The 22,967-nt window shown below is 63.7% G+C and overlaps 1 protein-coding gene and 1 long non-coding RNA gene across 17 annotated transcripts in view; one reads left to right on the forward strand and one right to left on the reverse strand.

The window, feature by feature from the left end:
• LOC148051603 (uncharacterized) overlaps positions 1 to 22,967 on the forward strand; it is a 52,406-nt gene that overhangs the window by 15,007 nt on the left and 14,432 nt on the right. For 3 of the 16 annotated variants that reach the window (XR_015699552.1, XR_015699560.1, XM_087735912.1), the window contains exons 3-5: positions 10,133 to 10,405; positions 10,506 to 10,714; positions 11,447 to 11,618. Coding sequence is in view for 1 of the 16 variants with exons in the window: in XM_087735912.1 (XP_087592038.1) it covers positions 10,662 to 10,714; positions 11,447 to 11,618 (225 nt within the window). In the remaining 15 variants the exon portion in view is untranslated. The other 13 variants (XR_015699553.1, XM_087735911.1, XR_015699558.1 and 10 more) reach the window with 12 other exon arrangements.
• LOC148051604 (uncharacterized) lies at positions 2,114 to 4,113 on the reverse strand. The gene is made up of 3 exons (XR_015699561.1): positions 4,001 to 4,113; positions 3,036 to 3,176; positions 2,114 to 2,812 (listed from the first exon to the last, which is right to left on the reverse strand). It is a non-coding gene; the product is annotated as an uncharacterized LOC148051604 (long non-coding RNA).

Below are 22,967 nucleotides of genomic sequence, written 5' to 3' on the forward strand. Positions count from 1 at the left end.
AAACCGAGCACCCGTACTGTCTAATCTAGGAACGAGAGGAACACGGGCTGGCTCCACAAAACGGCCTCAAAACCCCGTCGCTGGACGCTCCCAGGAGGGTGGCAGGAGCACGGCACTCATCTGGCTTTGGAGAGCGCGGTGTGGCCCTGCTCGGGGGCGACGGCGCCGAGAAAAGACGAGAACAAACCACGTAAGGGGCCCTGAGAGCAGAAGGCAGCTTTCCTTCTCCCCCTAGGGCCCAGACCACCGGGTTACTGGCTGCTGCCGAGGAGGAGAGACCCAGCTGCCCTGTGGGTGCCGGGCAGGAGCGATAAGAAGCGCGGCCTTGGAAAAGGAAAGGAAAAAGCAAAGCCAAAACAAGGTGTATGTGGGAAAAGCCTTGTTTATATTCTGCTGCTTCTGGGCGAATAACTGGCGGCTTGGCTTTCTCTTCTGTCCCCTGGCAGCTGCCTGAAGACACCGACTTACGGACCCTCCACCGGCCGCGCTCCCTGAACCTCAGCTCACCGAAAAGTTACTGAGCAGAGGAGCCTGAATACAGCAGAGCACCTTTCCCCGTGGCCCCAGGGACTGGCGGCGGGGCTTTATTCCCGGTCCCGGGCTGGCCCGGGGGCTGCCGGTAGCAGAGGGTGCAGAGATGGGCACCTTGAACTCCGCTGCGGCCATTTCCATTTCCCTGCCGTCGCTGCGGGTCTCTGCATGGGAAACGTTCGGCCCCTCTCTCCAGAGCCTCAGGACCTGCGGGTGAAAGGGCTCTGGCAGAGCGGAACACAAGGCTTAACCATCCTCCACGCATGTGTTTCTAAGAACCGGGGAGCATTAACCAGTTCCCAGCATGCAAGGAAATCCTTTCTCTTTTTTTAAATTTTTTTTAAATCCAGCCATTTTTTTAAAAATTTTTTTAAATCCAGCCATTTTTATTTTTAATTCTGCCCTAAGGACTTTGGGCAGTAGAACTTAGTGTAACTAAGTGTTACAATTGCCACCTTATATACGTTTCTGTAACAATTACATGATTATCCAAGTCCACCTAAGGTTTCCGCTGCGATGGCAATTCTTCATTCCTCTGGCCAGCAGGCAGGTCTCGATTTCCCACCGGCAAACCGGTCCTTTGCGGTCCGTTTCAGTTCTTGTTCATTGACCACGCAGGCCGCTCCGACCACTGGTCCGATGCAAGGTCATAAAAGCCATTTATTTCCCTTCTATGCCTAGTTTCACAACGCTCTATTTAAAACCGTCTCTAAATTCAAAGAATCTGACCTCTTCACTTATATTATGAATGCTTACCTTGCCCTTATTCTCATCTAAGGTCTTCATCAGTTAAAATGCCTTAGTCAGCCGTTCAGTTACTCATCTTTTCTTACGACATCTATCTTTACCTTCGGATTAACTCGGCTGGTGATTAATCCAGTCATGGGATAGGGCTACACAGGGACAAAATGAGCAGTGTAGCATGGACTTAGATTAATATAAAACACCTGTAGTTATACAATTCGTGCAAGTTATCTTTTCTAAATCACCCTACGCAATAACTCTTCTTAAAGGCACAATAACATTCAAAGCCTCGATTCGCCATTTGCGAACAGCGGGGAGGCCCCAAGCAGCCCAGCACGGCGGGCTGGCCCGGGCTGGCCCCGACGGGACCCGCAGGGAAACGCCGCCCCTGCCCTTGGGAAGAGATCTGCGGGTCCAGCAGCGCCGTTCCCGTGGCGTGAAAACCGTGGGCCCTCAGGCGCGGTTTTCGTGTGCCCACGGCTGCAAACAGAGGGGCTGGCACGTGGCTCTGCGGGCTGGCTTTGGGGACACCGCTTCTGTCTCCTGCTGGGACCAGAGCACTCGGTGCAAACGGCTCAGCGCCCGGCCGTGGAGACGGACACGCGCAGCAGCAAACTGATCTCAGGGCCCGGGTCTGCAGCACTTGGACAGGGAGCTGGGAGACACCAGGAGGAGTTTTTGTCCATTTGGGCCAGGAATCCACGCCCGGGGGTCCCTTGGGCAACACCAGTGCCATCACCACTGAGTGAATATCTGCGGCAGCCTTCCTCTGGGTTTCTCCCCCCCAAAGGCTGAAAAAAGCCATGAGGATTAATCAAGACAACACAGAGGGCAGGACACAGGACACGTCTCTTTATTGAAATCATCAACCGCTTCCTTTTATTTCGGTCTGTGAACAGACACAAACAACACAGGCTGAGAGGTCCTCAGGTGATGCTGGGCTGACCTCTTCTTTGTCAGGGGCTTCTCAGGACCAGGACCCCGAGGTGCACCGAGAGGCAGCACGGGGGAACATGTACTCTCTCCCCTGGAGCCAAAGAGGGGATCGTGCTGGCCGAGTCCCATCGCGCTGGCCGAGTCCCATCGCGCTGGCACACCTTTCCGTACGCACTCCGTCCCAGCTGGGAGCAGCGCTCCACGCACGGCGAGGCAGAGCTACCGGACACCCCGGGAGCCCTGTGCTGCCTGCCGCAGGGGTGCAGGGGATATTTGGGAGCACAGAGGAGCCGGGGGACGAGCAGAACGCTGCTTTCATTCAAGGGCCTCAGCAGCTCAGGCTGCTAGAGATGTCGTTGCTATGAGCTCCCCGCTGCGACAAACAGCATCAGCAGCGCCCACTTTCTGGAAGGAGACGTTAGCTGGGTATTGCTTTGGCCATCCCGCTCGTTGTCTTGTCTGGAGCCAAGGCCAGGCTGCTCCCCTGGCCATCCAGCGAGGCCTCCTTGCCAGTCTGGAGCATGGGCTGGAAGCCAGGTGCCCCCTCGGCTCAATGGAGCTTTACTGGCCCAGGGACCTCTCGGTTGTGTGAGAGCAGCAACTGCGGATAGAAACACACCCCAGTAACTCGGGGCACCCCGCCTCAGAGCGGCGGGCTCAGCACCCACCTCCCCCCCCACAGCCTGCGGCTACCAAAGCACCTGCGGAGAGCAGAGCCCCCGGCCACGCTGCCGAGCCCCGGGGCCGGAGGGCTGTCCCCTGCAGCCACCGCGTCCCGGGCGGGAGGGGAAGCCTGCTCTGCACATCAGGGCTGGGTTTCTCACCCGTGTTCCACCGCAGAGCCTCCCCCCTGCTCCTCCTGAGCCTTGCAGCTCTCGGGCTCTTGTCCTGCGTGGGAGCTACGGCGCTGAGCTCAGCCCCTCTGGAGAGAGGGCAAGGGCGGCTTTTAAATCAGCAGCAGGAACCTGGGAGAAAAAAGAAAAACAGCCTGGACTTACATCCCCACTTCCAGAGGGAGAGAAGAAGCTCCGGGGCTCTGTCCTCACCTGGAAAAAGCATCCCTGCTCTCAGGGGGCTCCCGCAGCCCCACTCCATGGGTGCAGGGTGCCAGAACAGCCCTTTTAGCTGAGCTGGCCTTCAACAGGTAACAGAAACCCTGCCAGAGATGAGGAGAACGGGAGCTCCGCCGTAACGCTAGAACCCGACTGAGCATTTGCCCTGGCTGCATAACCAGGGCACGCCGGGGGTCTGCTGCCTTCGTACAAGCCAACAGCACTGCCACGTTCATCACGGGTCTGTGGTTTTACAGATCAATTAAAGCGTTTGCACGTTAACATGTAGGCAGGCAAGAACCTGAAACCTCTCCCACAGCCTTTAACAGAACAAGTCTTCCCCCTTCCTTTCCCCAATTTCTCTGCAATGGTAAAAGCGGGACCACTGTTTTGGAGAGTCAAGTTAAACAGTTAATTCAAAGGAACTTTTTTCTCCAGACAGGCGAGGTCATGCCTGGGATGTAAATGGCCCTTCATTTGGCAAAAGGCAAAACTTGAAACAACCAGACCCTCCCCCGTGAATCCAGCCTGCCTCACAGGGTATGCTTTAGAAAGAACGTGCTCCAGCCTTGCTTTGTCAGCCAGGAGAAGAAAGAAAAAGCCACATGAAGGCACACGCTGCCAGTAACCCAGCTCACGCAGGCACATTGCAATAAAACTGGGGACAAACACACTTAAACCTAATGACAGCAGGAAACCAGAGCCCCCACACACACACACGCACAGCCCCCCGGTACCTGAGCAGGGGTGCAAGGCAGCCCAGTGACGCTCCCCAAGCAACAGCAGGGGAAAAAAAACCAGCAATAAAACACCAAGACTCACGAGAAAAAGCAAGGATTCACAACACAGCCCCCACCAAAGTGAGACCCCAGCCCCTGGGCCGGAGCTTAAATACAGAGCGGGGCCAATGGGGAAGGGCGTGTGGGTGGTGGGGCTCCAGGTGGGGCCGTCGGGTGATGGGGGCCTGGTGGGGCCCTCCCGAGGCCTCCGGCCGCGGCTGGAGCCCGGCAGCTCCGGCAGCCCCACGGGCATCCCCAGCGCTGGCTTCCCAGCAAGGCCGTCGGCATCCTTCGGAGCGAAGGGCCAGGCAGAAACCCCGTCTCCATTTCGGAGGTGCCAAAGCGTCAGAGCCATTTAAAATCATAAATGCGGCAGAAACATTGTCAGCTGTTCCAGATCCGGGACCCGTCCCAAGCACATTAAGGGCAAGTCCCAGGCCGTCCGGATTTGCGGCGGCGGCACGGCCGGCTGCGGCAGAGGCGAGGAGGTCTCGATGGGTGCTGTATAGGGGCGGGAGCATCAGTCTCACGCTGAGATCAGGTCCGTATAGTTTGCTCTACGCCTCAGAATACATCGTGAGGCTTGGAACAGTCCCGCCTGGCCTGACGAAGGAGACAAATCACCTGAGATTTGAAACAGCTCGCTCAGAAGCAGCCTTTTCTGCCAGGAAAAGACTGCCGTGTCCCTGCTGGGCTGGAAGCGCTGCTTGCGTGTGCGTGCGTCCGCTGGGACGTGCCGCTGCCTGGGGCACGGGGGCTGCACCGGCAGAGCAGGATTCAGGGTTGCGTCCTTGTGGTCTCGTTGCTGCCGCGCCGTCCCGTTTCTGCTCCTCCTTTGAAAGTCTTTGGGTTGCTAGAGGGGCAGGCGCCGTGCAGGAGGCGAACTATGCTGGGGCTTGCGGTTACAGGCTTGGTTTTGTTCTCGTAGGTCCTGGAGCGGGCTGGGGCATGGCTGTTGCGTGGGATGGCATCGCGGGCGACGGGAGAGCCTCGGAGGACAACGGTCCCCTCTCCTCCGTACACCGGAGCAATCGCTCCCCAAATGCATCCAGCTCCGGGTGAGTGCTTTTGCTTTTATCTTCACATGGCGCGCGTGTGCGCGTGTGAGTTGCAGCTTGCCTGTACCGAGCTTTATACCGAGTGTGAGGCCGTGGTTTATCACCCCAAGGAAAGCGAGAGCGAGTTAGTCACTGGGTGGGATAAGCAAAGAGTACCCCCAAATCTCTTCCACAGGGGACATTTTCAGCTTGAAAGAAATGCTCCCTTGCGAATTGTGAACTCTGGGTGAAGCCAGCGAGATCCCTGGCGTGGTGATACTGGCTGGGTGTGGGCAAACACGCTCTGACCCGTGCGGGCGGGGAAGGAGCGAGCCCTGGGAAAGGTCTCTGCGACGGCCTTTCAGAAACCGAACCGGCCAGCTTTTACACTGCGTGCTCTCCTTCCCCCCGCTGTGGCGTCACTGCCCTTTCCCTCCACCTTTCCTGAGATGAGAATTTAACAGGAAACTATTTTTGGCCTCGGTGGTTTTCTGTAGGCAGAGACAACAGCTGTAGCTGGAGATGTACTGTGAGCCGATACCCCAGCTGGGGCATCACGTACATAGACGTGGAGCGCTCACAGACGCTGCGTGCACCCAGACGTAGCGCGCGCACTTGAAACCAGGATCGACAGCGACTCGACGGGAACTTCACGAGCCCCTTGTTAAGTCCCGGTCTGATTGTCAGGCTCGGGGAAGGTTTGTAAAATGATCCCAAGGGCGAAATTAAGACACAAACGAGGCCCTATGCCGCCAATCAGACATTTTATTGGGTAAATATGAGAGAGTAAAGCGATAGGAAAGGCAGGCAATATTAGGAGGCAATTAAGCAAGCCTGCAGAGAGATGAGCAAAGGATAGTCACCACCATGGATCCAGCGGCTTCCCGTTGGTTTTTCGGTGGTGGATGGCCACGCTCAGGTTTCGGTGTGCCGTCTGTTATCTGGTGTTGGAGGGGGAGTTTGCCCTCTCCTTCCCCTTTGGTTACCCAGGGCAACATGACGGACCCAACACGTGCACATCTAACATATTGCTGGGGGGGCAAGCAGCCTGGCCCGGATACCAGTTGGTGTCCTATTCTTGGTGGTGCCTGACAAGCCAAAGAACGGCCTGCTGCGCCAGCAAGTTTGCCCAGGTTTCCTTGCCAGATGGTGGTACTTGATAAGCCAAAGAGTGGTCTGCCCTCGGGTCTTATCAGACAGAAGAGGGGTCTACTGTCCGGTCTCATCGGATAAACACACACAAGCAGGTTTGAGACCATTGTTCTTAACGCTCCAGTCCCTTACACCCTAAGGAGGGATAGACCATTGGAGCTCCACACGCCGGCGCCTCCGCTCCAGCCCGGAGACTGGGTCGACGTCAGGTCCTGGAACTGGGAGCCGCTGACTGAGGAGTGGACAGGGCCTTTCCCGGCGTTGCCGACAACTTACGCGGCTGCTAAAGTCGGGGGCGAAGGACCCTGGACGCACTGTTCCGGGGTCAAGAACGCTCCTGCGCCGTGGATAACAGAATCATCTCCTCCGCTTAAACGGACATTGGAGAGACAGGACAGAGAAGACAGATAAAGCAAAATGTTGTTAATCTGCGTTCCGCGTGTCACCCTACTCTGGATTAAAACAGAGCCCTGGGAACCTACTTCGCACGTGCAATTCACGTCAGAGGTAGCTAAAGTATCAGTTTAAGTGCTTGTTGGCTCTGTACTGAAATGCCAAGGCATTCGAAGCGGGGGGTACCTCTAATTGGCGCACCTCTTCCTTCTGGAATTAATCGGGCCGACCCGAAAATGTGGCAAGGTACCACATCAAGCAAAAACCCACCATCCAGTTTTCCGGAATTAGAAGTAAACCCATTGACTTTTACCTGGAATGGCACCGTCCCTCCATGTGCCTGCGTTGCAGGTCATGGCCCTTTTATAGGAAATTACCCGTCTTGTAACGAGCCTCCTTCCTTAAATTTTACCCAAAATGTGACAGACTCCTTCCATCTCCTTAATTACACTGGGCTCCCCGCTCCGAAAGGAACGGGTTGGTACCGGCGGTGCGGGAGCCCAGCTCGCCAAGTGTTGCCTTTGGGGTCGCGAGGGACCTGCGCGCTGGGAGCCCGAAGGTGACCGCGACTGACAAATTGTGTGAACAAGGAGCATTTCTTAAGCGGAACAAAAGGCCGTCAAGGCTGCTGGCTGAGCGACCTGCTGGCTTGCATAGCTTTGCTAGGTGGCTTATCCCGGCCCTCGGAGCTGGCGGACTAGAGACGGCAATGGGGAATAGATCTGCGGTGCCAGAAATCAGAGAGAACAGGGCTGCAGGCGCCGTACGAGCATTACAGACCCAGGCATCTCGTTTACCCAGGTAGCGCTGCAGGAGCGGACGGCCCTTGATCTGCTCCTCGCCTGGCAGGGAGGTGTCTGTACAACCACCAGTGCTAGTTGTTGTGTCTGTGCGGATCGAAGCAGCAGCATCTCCACGGGTGTAGGAGAGACTGGGGCTCAGACTCAGATTTTACATCAGGTAACTAAGGATGATGCATCTTGGGGCGGTGAAGAAATGTTGCGGAAACTTACCTCCGGGCTACCCAGTTGGGCACGGTTAAAGACTCTGTTTGTGTTAACACTACTGGTAATCCGCAGGCGTAGAATAGCCTGCGCCTTCGTACGGGGTCGTGCCGGCATTTCCAATCCGTCCGTCCGTCACAGCGGATACATTTGAGGCTGGAACTCTGGGAGAGATGCGGCCCTCAGAAGAAAAGCGGGGATCGCCACCCAGCTGGGGCATCACGTACATCGACGCGGAGCGCTCACGGACGCTGCGGGCGCCCACACGTAGCGCACGCCTGGCGCGTGCGCACGCAGAACGCACCCCGCACGCCGACGTGCTGTTGGAGGTCGTTTCTGAAGCCGAGCAGAAGCAGCGATTTTCCAGTTAGCAAACCTACCAACCGCTTGTGCCTCGGGAAGGGAGTTTGGGAGGGAGCTAGAAGACAGGACAGTGTTGGTGTACGTAACGAGCGGCGGAAGCCCCCCGGCTCTAGCCGTGGAGAAGAGCTGACAGAGCGGCAAAAGGGAACATCTTGGCACCAAAGCCCGGGCGGCGGCCAGAGAAGCGCGAGGTTGGACAAAACCGCAGAAACCGGGGCAGAGGTAAATGCGGCGAGGGGCGATGGCGACCCCCGACTCCCTTCGGGACCGAAAAGCTTTGCCCCCCCCGCCCGAAAGGAGCGTGCGGGCGCGTTCACGTAGCGGGAAAGGGCCTGGGGGGGCGGTCGGCCGCCGGCTGAGCGCGAGCCAGGTGGCCAAGGCGGCCAGCGGCACCCGGGCTCGTCTCGGGGACAGCGTGGCCAGCGGGAGCGGGGCAGGGAGCGGCCCCCGCGCGGGGCACGGGGCTCGCTCCTGCCGTAACCGCCGCCCGTGACAGCCGTTGCCCTGCCGCCGCCCGGCTCGTCGTCAGGGGATGACGGCCTGCCGCGCCGAGGCCCGCTGCAGCGCTATTGGCTGTTGCCGCAGGCGCCGGCAGCGCTGATTGGCCGCGTCGGGTGGGGCCGCCCCTGGCCGAGGCTTGAGGAAGCCCCGGGGCGCAGTACCGCCGTGCGCCGCCAGGGGGCGCCGCTGCCGCGGGCCGGGCCGGAGCGGCGGGCGCAGGGAGCGGCGGGGCGGGGGGTCCCGGGCCGGGCGGGGGCTCCGTGCCGTGGCCGGGCCCCGCCGGGGGAGCCGGGGGCCCCGCCGTGGCCCTGGCGGGCGCTGAGCGGCGTCGGGAGCGGTCGGGCCCGGGCCCGGGCGCGGGCGCGGCCTGGGGAGGGGGTGCCCGGTCCCGGGCGGGGCGTGCGGGGGAGCCCGGGCGGGGCTCGGCCCTGCCCGCGCTCCTGGCCCGTCCCCGGCGGGGGCCAAAGCGGCCGGGGCAGGGCCGTCCCCCCGTGCGGGCCCCGGGGGCTTCGGGGTGGGGGCCCCGGCCGCGGGCGCTGCCGTGCGTGGGGGCGGTCGGGGCCGGGGGTGCGGGCGGCTCGGCGGCGAGGCCGGGAGCGGCGCCCGGGGGGCGCGGGGTGGAGTTAACGCGGGGTTGGGGCGGGTTTGCGGGGGGCTGCGGGGGCAGAGAGGCTCCTCAGCGGCTGGGGGCAACGCCTGGCGTTTTGGTTTCCTTCGGCGTAACGCAGCGCGTTACCGCCCGCGTGTAAGAAAGCGTTGACCCGTCCCCCACGCGCGCTTGCTAGCCACGGGTGACGGTTCCGGTGTGAAGTTCAAACTGGGGATTAGAGGCTGAAGTTTTGACTGGGCACAGCGCGTGTTGCGTTTGCGCGGCGATTTTGACCGCGCTTTTCTTTCTCCCCCAGAGCACGGAGCGTTTTGCTGCCCCCCGTCCCCCTCCGAGCCCTTCCCGTCCGCCTGCCTGACCCCGCAGTCTCGCAGCCGCTGGGTTTTGCCAGGAGCCCTCGAGCTTTGCTGGAGTGAAACCAGTTTTGCCTCATGCCGACGTAAAACCAGCTGGAGGAGGGCCCGGCCTGGACATACGGACTTTGCTTCGTGGAAGCCGAGAGCTGTTTCCCTCCCCCCGGTGCGGGATCCCCCGTGGGTGCCCGGCCGGGGCCCGGTGACTTCCCCGGCGCATTTCGGCACCGACCCTCTCCGGGGGCAGCGGCTGCGGCTCGGCCTGCGGGGCTGGGGGTCCCCGGCAGCTCCCGATTTCAGCCGCGGGCTCAGCCCCCGCCCCAACCATGAACTGGCAACGGCGGAGAAGCTGCGGAGAGGCCTCGGCACAGCCGCCGGCAGACCTCGCGCGCCTGCCCGCGGCCCGGGGTGAGTGCGAGCGCTCCCCGGGAAAGCGGGGTTTGCCTGCGGTGACGGGTTGCGCTGCCTCCGGGGAGCCGGCGCGGGAGGAGGCACCGCGGCCGCGCAGACGAGGTCGGGGACGGCCGGGCTCCCCCGACGGGGCGGTCAGGTAGGGGGATGCATTTGCACCGGGGGTCCCTGGGCACGGGGAGCTCCCCGGGCATCCCACAGCAGGGCGGTTGGGGGTGGCCCTGGGCTCCACGTGAAGGCATTGTTTGACTTAAACCCTTATTTTTTAGCTCAAAATGTGCTGCGGTGGGAGCAGAGGCCGCTTCAGGGATCCGCACCAGCTCCTGCAGCCCTGTTGGTGAGATGGTGAAGCCGGCCTGGCCAGGCACGGGCAGCAACAGCCGTCCTGGTGCCGCCAGTCCCTGGGGAGGTGCTGGGGGCACAGGCTATGCCGTATGGCTGTGCCAACGCCCGGGGAAGGCTCATCCGGCGCCCAGGCGAGGAGCGCAGCCCCGAGGCGACGAGCACCGGGGGACACCGATGGGGAGGCTGTGCCCAGTGAGGTGAGTGCCCCGAGGCGGCGGGGCGGGGGCTGCGGGACGTTTCTGGGCCGCTCTGGTCTCCACGTGAAGGCATTGTTTGACTTAAACCCTTATATTTTAGCTCAAAATGTGCTGTGGTGGGAGCAGAGGCCGCTTCAGGGATCCGCACCAGCTCCTGCAGCCCTGTTGGTGAGATGGTGAAGCCGGCCTGGCCAGGCACGGGCAGCAACAGCCGTCCCGGTGCCTCGGGAGGTGCTGGGGGCACAGGCGATACCCTATGGCTGTGCCAACGCCTGGGGAAGGCTCATCCCGGCGCCGAGCCCCGGTGAGGTGAGTGCCCTGACGTGGCGGACGAGCGGAGCTGCGTGGTGGGACTGGGCACTGGGCTCCCAGGGCCAGCTCTGCCGGCCGAGGGACGGGGAGGGCGGGGGCTGTGTCCCGGTAGGGCTCTCGGCAGGGTTTTTGGGGGAAGGAGGGTCCTGGCACCGGTGGGGCAGCGCTGGTGCGGGTGCTGGTGTGTGTCCCTTGGGGCTCACAGGAGCTCGGCACCGCAGGGCTGGGGCCTGCACCCCCGGGCAGGGTCGCCCCGTGGCCAGGGGCTGTGTGTGGGCACAGGCAGGGCCCTGGGGGGCCCCGTGGTTCCCGTCCCCGCATCCCACCCTGAGCCAGGGCCGGGCAGGTCTGTGCTGCGGGACGTTTCTGGGGGCCGTGGCTGTGAGGGGCGTTTGGGGAGGTGGGAGCAGGTGCTGTTGGGGTCCGGCCCAGACCCCGCTGGCACTGGTGCGGTGCCGGCCCCCTCCCCACCATGGCGCTGCTGGAGTCGGTCTGTGCCGCTGCTGCGCAGGGCGGGTGGGGTTTCAGCCAGATCCTGGCTCTCACCCACCCTTCTGGGGGAAACGGGACGTTTCTGGTGCCCCATCCCGGTCTCTCCCTCCCCTCCCATCTCGGGGGTGCGGTGCGGGGCTGCTGCTGCCGAGGGGCTGGGCAGAGCTGCAGCTCCGGGGCTCTTTGGGCCGGGCCGCGCTGCCAAGAGCTGGTTGTGCCACGTCTCTCCCTGCGCAGGGACAGACAGACGGACGGAGGACCCCCAGCCACACCGGGAGCCACCTCGAAGAAGCCGGGCTGCCTGCACCGAGGCCGACGCTGCCGCCTGCCCTGCGCCTGGCTGGGGACAGCCCTGCCTGCGCCCGCCCGCAGACGCTGCCGGGGCTGCGCAGCTCCAGCTCGGCTCCAGGTTGGTTCTTTGGGCCCCTGTTTTTTGGGGATCCAGCTCGGTTTGGGTCCCCGTTTGTCTGTGTGTGGTTTTGTTTGTTGGTTGGGGCTCCCCTTTGTTTCAGGTCCCGCTCATGCACGGCTCCAGTTGAGTTTTGGCTCCAGCTCATTTGCGGTTCCTGTTTGTTTCTGCACCAGTTGGTTTCTGTTCGGCTCCAGCTCATGGGCGGCTCGGGTTCCTCTGCAGCTCCGGTTCCTTGCGGCTCCAGCTCGTTTCAGCTCCGGCTCCTTGCGGCTCCAGCTCAGTTGCGGATTCTCAGGTTGGTTGTTTCTGGCCCAGCTTGTGGACGGCTCCAGCTCGTTCGCAGCTTCAGGTCCCTGTTTCTGCACCCTTTCTTTCCAGGCCCAGCTCCTGGACGGCTCCAGGTCAGTGCTGGCTCCAGCTCCTTCTCCTCTCCAGTGCAGTCTCATCTCCAGCTCGGTTTGCTGCTTCAGCTCATCTTCAGCTCCAGCTGATTTTCAGTTCCAGTTTCTCTGCGGCTCCGGCTCCTTTCCATCTCCAGCTCGTGGGCTGCTCCAGCTCCTCCTTGGTTTCATCCCCAGCCCATTGCAGCTTGTGCTTGCTGAAACCATCTTGGCTTTGGGCAAGGCCATAATCGATCCCTGTCAGAACTGTACGTGCTCTGAATTGCGGACTCATAGAAGCAGCAGCAGCCGGGCTGCCTGCGCCGAGGCCGACGCTGCCGGGGCTGCGCGGCTCCAGGTCGGTTCTTTGGGCCCCTCTGTGTTTGGGGTCCGGCTCGGTTTGGGCCCCCGTTTGTCTGCGTGTGTTTGTTTTGTTTGTTGGTTCGGGCTCCCCTTTGTTTCAGGCCCAGCTCCAGCACGTTTGTGGCTCCAGTTTGTTTCTCCTCCTGTTTCAGCTCCAGCCCACGGACGGCTCTGGGAAGCTGCAGCTCCAGTGCATCTGCACCTTCAGCTCCAGCTCGTTCCTGCTCCCAGCACCTTCCAGGCTCCAGTTCAGTTTCAGCTCCAGTTCAGTTTCATCTCCTCCGGCTCCAGCTTCTCCAATTCTGCTCCAGCCCATTCCAGCTTGTGCTTGTTAAAACGATCTTGGCTCCGGGCAAGACGCTGCTGGGACTGCGCGGCTCCAGCTCGGCTCCAGGTCAGTTGTTTGGGGTCCAGCTCGGTTTGGGCTCCTGTTTGCTTTGGTTTGGTTGGTTTGTTGGTTGGGGCTCCCCTTTGTGTCAGGCCCGGCTCCAGTTCAGTTTTGGCTCCAGCTCATGGACGGCTCCAGCCTATCTGCAGCTTCAGGTTGGCCGTTTCTGCTCCAGTTTGTTTTCAGCTCCAGTTCCTCTGCGGCTCCAGCTCATTTGCACCTTTCCATCATTTCAGGGCCAGCTCATGCACGGCTCCCGTTCAGTTTTGGCTCCTGTTTGTTTCTGTACAGGTTTCAGGTCCAGCTCCTTTGCAGCTCCATTTCATTGCCACTCCAGCACATGGACGGCTCTGGACAGTTTCAGCTCCAGTTCGTTTCAGGCTGGAGCTGTCCGTGAGCTGGACCTGTTTGCAGCTTCAGGTTCCTCGTTTCTGCCCCAGTTCATCTGCGCCTTCAGGTCCAGCTCATGGATGGCTCCAGCTCAGTTTTGGCTCCAGCTCAGTTGCGGTTCCTGTACCAGTTTGTTTCTGCTCTGGTTCCAGGTCCAGCTTGTGGACGGCTCCAGCTCATTTGTGGACCCAGTTCATGGATGGCTCTGGGAAGTTTCAGCTCCAGTTCAGCTGTGGTTCCGGCTCATGGACGGCTCCAGCTCGTTCCAGTCTCCAGTCGAGTTTCATCTCCTCTGGCTCCAGCTTGTTTGCGGCTCCTGTTCCAGTCCAGTCTCATCTCCAGTTGGTTTTGGGCTCCAGTTCCAGTTGGTTCCAGCACCAGCTCCTCTCCAGCCCATTGGGGCTTGTGCTTGTTAATGCGATCTTGGCTTTGGACCAGGTCGTAAATCAATCACTGTCAGCACTTGCATATGAATAATAAATGTCATAACTGTACGCCCAGTGTCTGGTTGTTGGTCAGTCCCCGCGCCGGGGGTGGTACACGCCTCGAATAAAGGCTGGACGTGGGCAGAGGGGGTGTGAAAAGTGCTTTTCGCCCCAGAGACTATCTCAGACGTTTAATTCGGCCTGGTGCATGCCAGCCTCCCGCGCTTCGGGGACCACCGCGACCGGACCCCCGCCTCCGGCAGGGGCCCACGCACCGCGACCGGACCCCCACCTCCGGTGGGGGCCCACGCACCCTGCCCACCCCCCAGCGCCCGCCCGTCTCCCCCCCAGCCCTGGCCCCAGCCCCAGCCCCAGCCCCGGGTTTGGCCCCAGAAACAGCCGACGGGGGCTGCGTTTCTGGGCCCAAACCCCCAGGCCTCTGCCCCAGCCCCGCGCAGGCAGCACCGGGGCTCCCCCCCGGCCCCCAGACCCCCGGCTCCGCAGCCCCGCGCCCCCAGCCCCGCGTGTGGTGTCAGGGAGCCCGGCAGCCCCGGCGGGCTCGGGCCGTGCTTGGGAACTGGCCGGGGGGACCCGCGGGCGGGCCCGGCCCCGGGGGGCCGCGTCTGCATCGGGCGACCACGACGACGACGACGGGGGGCGCCGGGCTCCGGCCCTCCGGGCTTTATTCCCCGGCGCCCCGACAAACGCGGCTGCTCCGCGGAGCCGCCGCCAGCGCGGCCGCCGCCGCCGCCCCGAGAAACCCCGGCCCCGAGAAACCCCGCTCCCCCGACGCCCCTTCCCCGCTGCTCGGCCGCGGCTCCGCCGCTCTCGGCTCCGCCGCTCCCGGCCCCGGCCTCACGGGCCCCGGCCTCACGGGCCCCGGCTCCGCCGCTCCCGGCTCCCCCGGCCCCGGCCGGGCCCTGCGGCTCCCGCGGGCCGAGCCCCCGCGCCTCACCTGGCCCCGCCGGGGGAGCCCGGCCCGGCCGCTGCCGCCCCGGGGCCGCGGGCGGCGCCACCGGGGGGGAACGAGAAAAGGGGGCGCGCGGCCGCCGCCGGGGCTCAAATCTGCTCGGCCCCGCCCCGCGCACGCGCCCCGGCCACCGCCCGCCCCCGCACCTGGCACGGGCCACGCCCCGCGCACGCGCCCCGCGCCCCGCCCGCCGCGCCCCTGGGCCCAGCCCCGCCCCCTCGTTACAGACCACGCCCCCTCGGCCGCCGCACCTGGCACAGGCCACGCCCCCTCGTTACAGACCACGCCCCCTCGTTCGCCGCACCTGGCACAGGCCACGCCCCGCGCCCGCGCGCTCAGGCCCCGCCCCGCGCCCGCACCTCCTCCGCCGCCGCCAGACGGGCGCCGGCACCGACGGCGGCGGACGCCGGTAGCGGGGCGGGGGCGCCGGGCGGGGCCCCTCGCTCGGGACGCGGGGACGGAGCCGGGCGCGGCGCGGGGGCTTCTCCGGGCCGGTGTGGAGCCGAGCCCGGGGCCGGTGAGGCCGGGCCGGGGCCGGGAGTGGGGCCGGGGCTGGGCCTCGCGGGTGCGCGGAGCCGGGGCCCTGCCGCTGCCCCTGGCCGCTGCCCGCCTCTCCGCAGGCGGGCGGGCGCGGTGCGGGGCCCGGGGCCGGAGGACCGCGGCAGCGCCTTGGGCCCGGCCTCTCCCGAGCCCCCGGAGCCCCGAGCCCGGCCCCACGGGCCCCGTCCCGGCGCCGGGGCAGGAGGAGCCGCGCTCCGGGGCCGGGCCTCGGCGCCCAAGTCCCGCGCTGCCCGCTCCTGCCCGCGGCTGGGGGGGCCGGAACGAAGCGGCGGCGGCGCTGAGGGAAGGCGGGAAGGGCCGGGGGCTCCCGGGGCCGGGCCCAGCCCGGGGTGCGGGGGCTCCGGCGGGCACCGGCGGCCCCAGCCCGGCCTCGGAGAGGAGCCGCGGGGCTCCGGGCTGAGCCCGGGGCCGGGGCTCTGCTGCAGGCCCCGAGGCGGGACCGGGTCGCTCTGCGTCAGCCCCAGCAGTGGCCACAGGAGCCCGGTTCCGAGCCCCAGAACGCAGCGCGGGGGCTCTGCTGCTGACGCCCGCCGCTGGCCACAGGAGCCCGGTTTGCAGCCCCAAAACCCGCGTTTGGGGCTTGGTCTCTCTCTCTCAGCTCTCACACCGGCCCCACGAGCCCGGTTTTAACACTCCAAAACACAGGACCTGGCCTCTGTTCCTCAGCCCCACAACTGGCCACGTGAGCCCGGTTTCCAGCCCCCCACAACACAGGACTGGGGCTCTGGCTCTGAGCTCAGACACGCAGGACTTGGTCTGTGGTTCAAGCCCCCTGAAACGCCGGACTCGGTCTCTGGTTTGAGGCCCAGATTTGGCCAGATGAGCCCGGTTTCAAGTCTCCAACACGCAGGACTTGGTCTCTCTTTGTGAGCCCAAACACACGGCGCTGGGTCTCTGCTTCAAGCCCCCCCAACGCAGGACTTTTAGTCTCTCTTTGTGAGCCTAAAGACTGGCCGTATGAGCCCTGTTTTGAGCCCCCCCAAACACAGCACTGGGTCTCTGCTTCAATTCCCCTGGAATGCAGGGCTTGGTCTCTCTTTGTGCGCCTAAAAACTGGCTTAGTGACTCTGGTTTCAAGCCCCCAAACCACAGGACTTGGTCTCTGTTTCTCAGCTCTGAACCTGGCCAGATGAGCCTGGTCTCAGGACTCCAAAATGCAGGACTTAGTCTCAGTTTCTGAGCCCTAAAACTGGCCGCATGAGCCTTGTTTTGAGCCCCCAAAATGCAGGACGCTGTCTCTGGCCCTGAGGTGCAAAACACAGGACTTAGTCTCAGTTTTGGGGCCTTAGAACTGGCCACGTGAGCCTTGGTTTGAACCCCCCCAAACGCAGGACTTGGTCTCTGCTTCAAGCCCCCAAAACACAGGACTTTCAGTCTTTCTTTGAGCCCAAAAAGTGGCTTAGTGACCCTGGTTTCAAGCCCCCCAGGTGCAGGGCTTTTGGTTTCTGGATTTGAGCCGCAAAACACAGGACTTGGTCTCTGCTTCTGAGCCCTGTAAGTGGCCAAACGAGCCTTGTTTCGAGCCCCCACCAACGCAGGCCCTTTTAGTCTCTGTTTCCGAGCCCAAACACACAGGACTTGGTCTCTGCTATAAAACGCAGGACTGACTTGGTCTCTTTTTTGAGCCCTGTTTCAAGCCCCAAAATGCAGGACAGAGTTTCTGGGTTTCACCCACAAAGCATAAGGCTTGGTCTCTGTTTCTGGGCCCAGTTGCAAGCTCCCAAAACACGGGACTTAGTCTCCACTTTTGAGCCCTAAAACTGGCCCTATGAGCCTTGCTCTGACCCCCTCCCGAAACACAGGGCTTGGTCTCTGCTTCAGCCCCCCAAACGCAGGACTTGGTCTCTTTTTCCTGAGCCCCAAAACTGGCCAAATGAGCCTTGTTTCGAGCCCCCAGAATGCAGGGCCTGTTGAGTCTCTTGGGTTTGAGCTGCAGGGCTTGGTTCCTAAGCTCCAAACCTGGCCCGCTGGGACTCATTTCGAGCCCCTCAAAGCGCAGGACTGGGTCTCTGCGAGCCCCCAAACCTGTCTTAGCGACGCTGGTTTCAAGACCCCAAACCACAGGTCCCCGTCTCCACTTCTGTGCCCTAAATCCGGCGGTGTGAGCCTTGCTCCGAGCCCCCAAAGGCAGGATTGGGCCTCTCTGAGCCCCAAAGCGGCCCCACGAGCCCGCGTTCAAGCCCCCAAAGGCGGGACTCCTCAGTTTCTGGGTCTGGGCCCCAGGCCGCAGGACTCGGGCTCCGTGTCCCAGCTCCGAGCCCGGCCACGTGAGCCCGGTTGCAAGCCCCGCACGGGCCGGACTCGGGCTCCGCTCCGCAGCCCCGGGGCTCTGCTGGGAGCCGGGCCCGGAGCCCCCCCGCAGCCCCCGGCCAGGGCCGGGCTCCCCCAGGCGCGGGGCCCCGCTCTCCGGCCCGGCTCCGGCTCTGCTGAGCCGCGGGCGCGGCTTCGCGCCCCAAAGCGGAGCCGGGCTTGGGCCCCGGCAGCCCGGGACGCGCTGCCTGCTCCGCGCCCGGAGCCCCGCAGCCGGGTGCCGAGCCCCGGGGCCGGGCCCGGGAGCCGCGGCGGTGCTCGGTGCTCGGGCAGGGGCCGGGGGCCCGGCGGGGCGGCGCGGGCGCGGGCGAGGCCGGGGGCGCCGGGCTCCGGCCCTCGGGGCTTTATTCCCCGGCGCCCCGGCAGAGCCGCCCCGGGCCGGGCCGGGCCCCCGCCCGCCCTCAGCGCTTCCGGGCCCCGCCCCCGCCCCGCCCCCTCCTTTCATAGACAGCGCCCCGCCCCGGGGCAGCCCGGGCCCGCCCACTCCTTTTATGGACAGCGCCCAGCCCCCGCTCCGCCCCGGGTCCCGCCGCCCGCCCGCTCCGCACCCCGCGCCGCCCGCTCAGCCCGTGGCGTCACTGCAGCGTCATATATCAACGCCCGTGTCGCTTCTGACAGCGGCGACAGCCTCGGGCGGGTGGCGGAGGGGCTGCTGTGCCCGGGGCGGGAAAATCAGGGGAAAAGACCCCGCCATCAACAGCAGCAGCCGATTCGCGACCCCGCGGCCTGCGGGGGGCTGGGGTGGAGGCGCTGCTGCCCTCTCGGACGGTTTCCCCACGGCTGATCCCGTCTGAGGGGCGGCGCTGAGACTCTCAGCCACATTTATGGCATCACTTTGGGCACCGGTAGCTCAGGGCTGCAACAGAACAGAAATATAAACCCGAAACAGAATAGTTTGGACACTTTGCTGTACCCAGCGACGCGGATGCAACCCAGGAATCGAGAGGAGGTTCCCACGTGCCTCGGGAGACTCAAATCATTCCAGCCTGGGCAGGCAATGAGCATTTTCCCCTCTTAGCCCTCCCAAACCCTGCCCTCTCAGCGTCGGCATCAGCCTTGCGCACACGCCCGCCCTTCCCACCAGCCCGAGAGGCCAACGCAGGGGAGGGGAGGCCCCGTCGGCCCCCTGCGGCCCCGTCCCCGGGCCCATTCCCACTTCTCTCTCCTTCGCCTTGCTCTGAAGGCAAAACGCCCGGAGCTGGGGGCCGGGGGGCAGATGCCGAGTCCGGGGCGTTGGGAGGCAGAGGCCGATGCTCCTGCCCGCCCCTGCCCCCTCCCAGCCTCCGCAGCCCCCGGCCCCGTTCGCCCCCATTCGCCCCCGGCCCCGTCAGCAGCCGGAGGAGCCCAGAGGGGCGGCTGGCTTGGCTGGGGGTCCCTACAGATCTATGAAGCTGATGAAGGTACCCATTTTTCCACTTGAAGCCTGACAACGCCTGCCTCTTCCCTCAGGAGAGGGACCCAGATGTGCTCCGTCTCCCCTGAGCAGGTTTAAGCCCACTTCCCAGCTTGCTTCCCCATCCAAGTACCCTCTAGCTATACATACACACACATAGAGATATCTCTCAACTTCAGCGACCGTTGCGCAACACCAGCTCCACTCCGGCTCCTTGCCTAGATTTGACTTCTGTAATTCCCACACGCTCCTTACCAAGCCAGGGTCATTTTTTTCAGCTGCTCAAAGAGGAAAGCAGGCGCCCCAGGCCCAGCGGCCCCAGACGAGACGGGACTGGGGCTACGGGAGGGGAACGACCCCCCGCGCTCGGCAGCGGGGGCGCAGGGCCCCCCCGAGCTCGCGCCGCCGCCTCCTCCCCGCGCTGGGCGAGGGGGCCGGGGAGCGACGGCGCAGTCTCTCTGCCGGGGGCCGGCAGCCGTGCCGGGGGGCCGGGAGCAGCAGGGCCCCCCCCAGCCCCCAGGCTGAGCCCCGAGCAGGCTCAGCAGAGCCCCCACACACGGGGAGAGCCCAAAAACCAAAGCTTTCCCCCCCGTTCGGGCCGGGGACGCCCAGGCTGACGCTGCCAGCGCGGCATCACCGGCGGCAGCCCGGCCGGTCCCCGGCGTCCCCGCTCCCGCAGCTCCTGGGCGCCGCGTGCCCCCCGAGCGTCCCTGGGCGAGGGCTGGGGCTGCCGGGCGCTGCCGCGGGGCAGGGTGCTCCGTCCCCAGCAGCCAGCGCTCTGCCCAGGCCCGCTCCCCGCCGCAGAAATGGCTCCTCTCGCGTCCCTCCGGTTGACACGAGGCCACGCTTCCCTTGGCAAACCCCAACGGCCAGGCGCTGGGCTCGCCCCGAGGCTGCTCCCACGGCCCCAGCGCCCAGCCCAGGGGCTCCGGGTGCCCCGGGGCGAGCCCCCGCAGCGAAGCACAAGCCCAGCCGGCCCCGGGGACGCTCACGGGGCCATCGGGGCGCCCGGACCCCCGTCGGGCACCCGCACGTGGAGCAGGGCTGGCCTCCGCACGGCCAGGCTCCCCACAGCCCCTCGCCAGGGCCGCGGGCCAGCGGCTCGGCCAGGGCGGCCACAGCCTCCCCGCAGCCCGGAGGGCCCCGCAGCACCCAGGCCTGCACCCAGGCGGCCCAAAAGCCCCCGCGCCCCCACCCGCCATCCCATCCCCTCCCCTGCCCCCCGCCCCCAGCCCAGCCCCCAGGTGCGGGTCCTTGCCATCGGCCGGGAGTGCCCCCAGCTGTGGGGCTGCCCCAGCTGCGGCGGGGGCAACCCAGGGAAGGAAAGGGGAAAAAGAGAAAAAAAAGGACAATTTAAAGGGGAATAAAAGGAAACAAAAATTTGAAAAGGAAAAAACGGGAAAAAAGGGAAAAACGGTAAAAAAGACAGGAAAACAAAAGAAAGAAAAGAAAAAACACAGAAAAAAGCAGATAAAAAAGAGAAAAAGAGAAAAAACACAAAAAACCGGGGGGGAAGGAAAAAACAGAAAAAACAGGTAAAAAAAGAAAAAAGAGAAAAAAGAAAGACTATAAAGAAGAAAAAAACAGTCAAAAGGAAAAGAGAAAAAGCATAAAACAAACAGCACCACAATAAAAAGCGGAGGTGCAGAAGCAGGGAGCCGAGCAGCAGCCCCAGCCCATGGCCCCGGGGGGCAAAGCCGCTGCAGCAGCAAAACTGCCCCCGCAAAGCCCCGCCTGGGGGGGAAAAACCCAACCCAACCCAACCCAACCCAACCCCCTCCAAACAAACCGTGCCCGATGAAAAACAGCAGAACAAGAGACGGAGCTGCTGAAAAAGAGCAAAAGAAAAGGGCACGGCAGATCCTGGCCCCCGGCCCCAGGCCGAGGCCGGGCAGCCCGGGTCGGGGTCCCCCATCGCCCTGGCCGGGGGGGTCGCGCAGGGCGAACCCCGGCTGCTTTGGGGCACGGAGATGGACAGATCTCTGTATAGCTCAGCTACACGTTACAGGCGTGCCCGCTGCATGGCACGCAGGCGCTGCGCGGGGCCCGCGTCACCCCTGCCCGGCAGCTCCGCTCGCCACCCCGGCGCAGGGCCGGCGTTTGGCCGAAGGCACGGGGCGGCTGCAGACGGAGCTTGGCCTCGGCAGCAGCTTCCCTGCCTGGGGAAAGGGGCTTTGTTTGAAAGGCAGAGGGGCAGCTTTTGGGGAGGAGCGGGGGGCTGCCCCGCGGGGCGAGGGGCTGGCAGAGCACGGCCCTCGCTGCCTGGTTGATGCCATGGGCAGGCAGCGCCGGGCGGCCCCGCAGTCCCATTTTCCCATTTCAGTCCCGTTTCACCCAGTCCCGGGGTTGTGGGAACGGGGCCGGGGCTGTGGGATGAACTGCCCCGAGCTGCTCCGGGGCTGTGGGAAACGCTTTGGGCATCAGCAACATCCCCGGGCCCAGGGCTTTCCATAAAATAGCCGAGGCGACGCAGCGGGGAGGGACGGAGCCAAGCCATCGCAGGGCCCAGCCCTGGGGACAGGCGGTCGCTGAGGAGCCCCCGGCCACGCAGGACAGGCTTTCATCCCGTTTTTCCCTTCTAGACCCTTCTAGCGAGTCACGTCCCTGCGGCTGCGGCACGGCGGCTGCTGCTGGCATCGCCGCGTAGCTAGCTAGGCACGAGGCAGCGATTCCCCAGGGGCACGTGCAGATGTGAGAGTATTTTCTTGTGGTGTGCTGACTAACATTCCTTTCTTTCTCATTAGTTTACGCTGTGTTATATAAAAATCAATTTCGCTTAACTTCGACATGGTGCGTGCTCAGCACCCTCACGCGTGGGCCCGCAGCCCTTCCCAGGCCATCCTGCGTATCCCTGGGGAAAGGCAAACAAGCAAACAAGCCCCAGTCAGTGCATTTGTGGGGTTGGCTTTTCCCCCCCGCCCCCTCCTGTCCTCCAGGGTAAAGATTTGTTTAAAAGGTTTCTTCAAAGAAGTGGCCACCAGCTCATGACCAGGCGGGACGGGACGGGGCTGCCAGGAGTTTATTAGCAGGCTGGGCTGCCGAGGGATGGGGTGTCCTCGGGCAGGCGGCTCTGGCTCCCTGGGGACGGCGTGTCACCTCCTGCGGGACACCCCTGCGCGGGAGGATGCCGGCGGCGTAATTATGGTGCCATCCTCCTCCTCCTCCTCCTCCTCTGCGTCGGAGATCGGCGACCTGGGGGGGGAATGGAGCCGCCCGTGGGTCCCCCACCCTGCTCCCTCCTGCCTCGCCACCCCTCCGTCGCCCACCGCCGGCGTCCCCAGGACATCCCCGTGGCACCTGGGGACGCGCTTTGCTCCGTTTTCACCCCCCCGCCTCGGCCTTGCCTCCTCCGGTGAGGAGGACTCCCCAGATGGAGAACAGCCATCGCAGCGGTGCCAGACTCGCACTCGGGAGGGAATTGTTCTGGTGCTCGGAGCTGGAGGAAGGTCACAGCCAGGGATCGAGAGAGAGACGTAGCTGTACACATTCTTTCTGCAGCATCTAAAAAGCAAAGGCTGAGGCTCCTGTAAAGATGCTTTTGGCCTTTCATGCGTACTTTTTGTTTCAGCTGAGGGCAAGCTTCGCATTTGCGTTTGACTGCAGAGGTCTGGGCGAGCTGCCTGTGTCTTTTTCGTGACGGAGTTTACTTTCAACCCCTTTGCTTTTAGCCCCTCTTCACCAACAACTCCTTCCCCATGCATCAGGACACTTTGGAAACGTCTGAGTGCTTCTAAGTCCACTGCAAATGGCGTGGGAGATTAAGCAAGCCAAATCCAAGATTTAGGACTTTCAGCATGCATTTCCTTAGGCTCAGAAAGCACCCTTCAGTTTTAAACAGCTTTCCGATGTCAGTGACTGAGAGCAGCACCTCCTTCCCAAGTCACGGGCGCCTGGAGGCATGTTGGATGTAGCTGGTTGCCAGAGAAAGAAAGGCACGGTGGCAGCAATCGCTTCTCCTCGGAAGCATAAACCTCCTCGGCTGGCACTGAAATGCCTTGAGCCGCCGGCGCTGACGTTGCGGCTGAGGGGCACCTGATGTAAAACCACCGGGGAGAGAGAGTTTTTGGTCCTGCGTGTTCGGATTTGTGAATTCCAGCTAAGCAACGTTTTGTAATGGGTTGTGAACACACAAGACACGGAGGGAGAAGGCTGCCGGGGACCAGACG

This window comes from Nipponia nippon, unplaced genomic scaffold (assembly GCF_047370975.1).
Source record: "Nipponia nippon isolate SJK-2023a ecotype South Korea unplaced genomic scaffold, ASM4737097v1 scaffold_6, whole genome shotgun sequence".
Lineage (NCBI taxonomy): Eukaryota > Metazoa > Chordata > Aves > Pelecaniformes > Threskiornithidae > Nipponia > Nipponia nippon.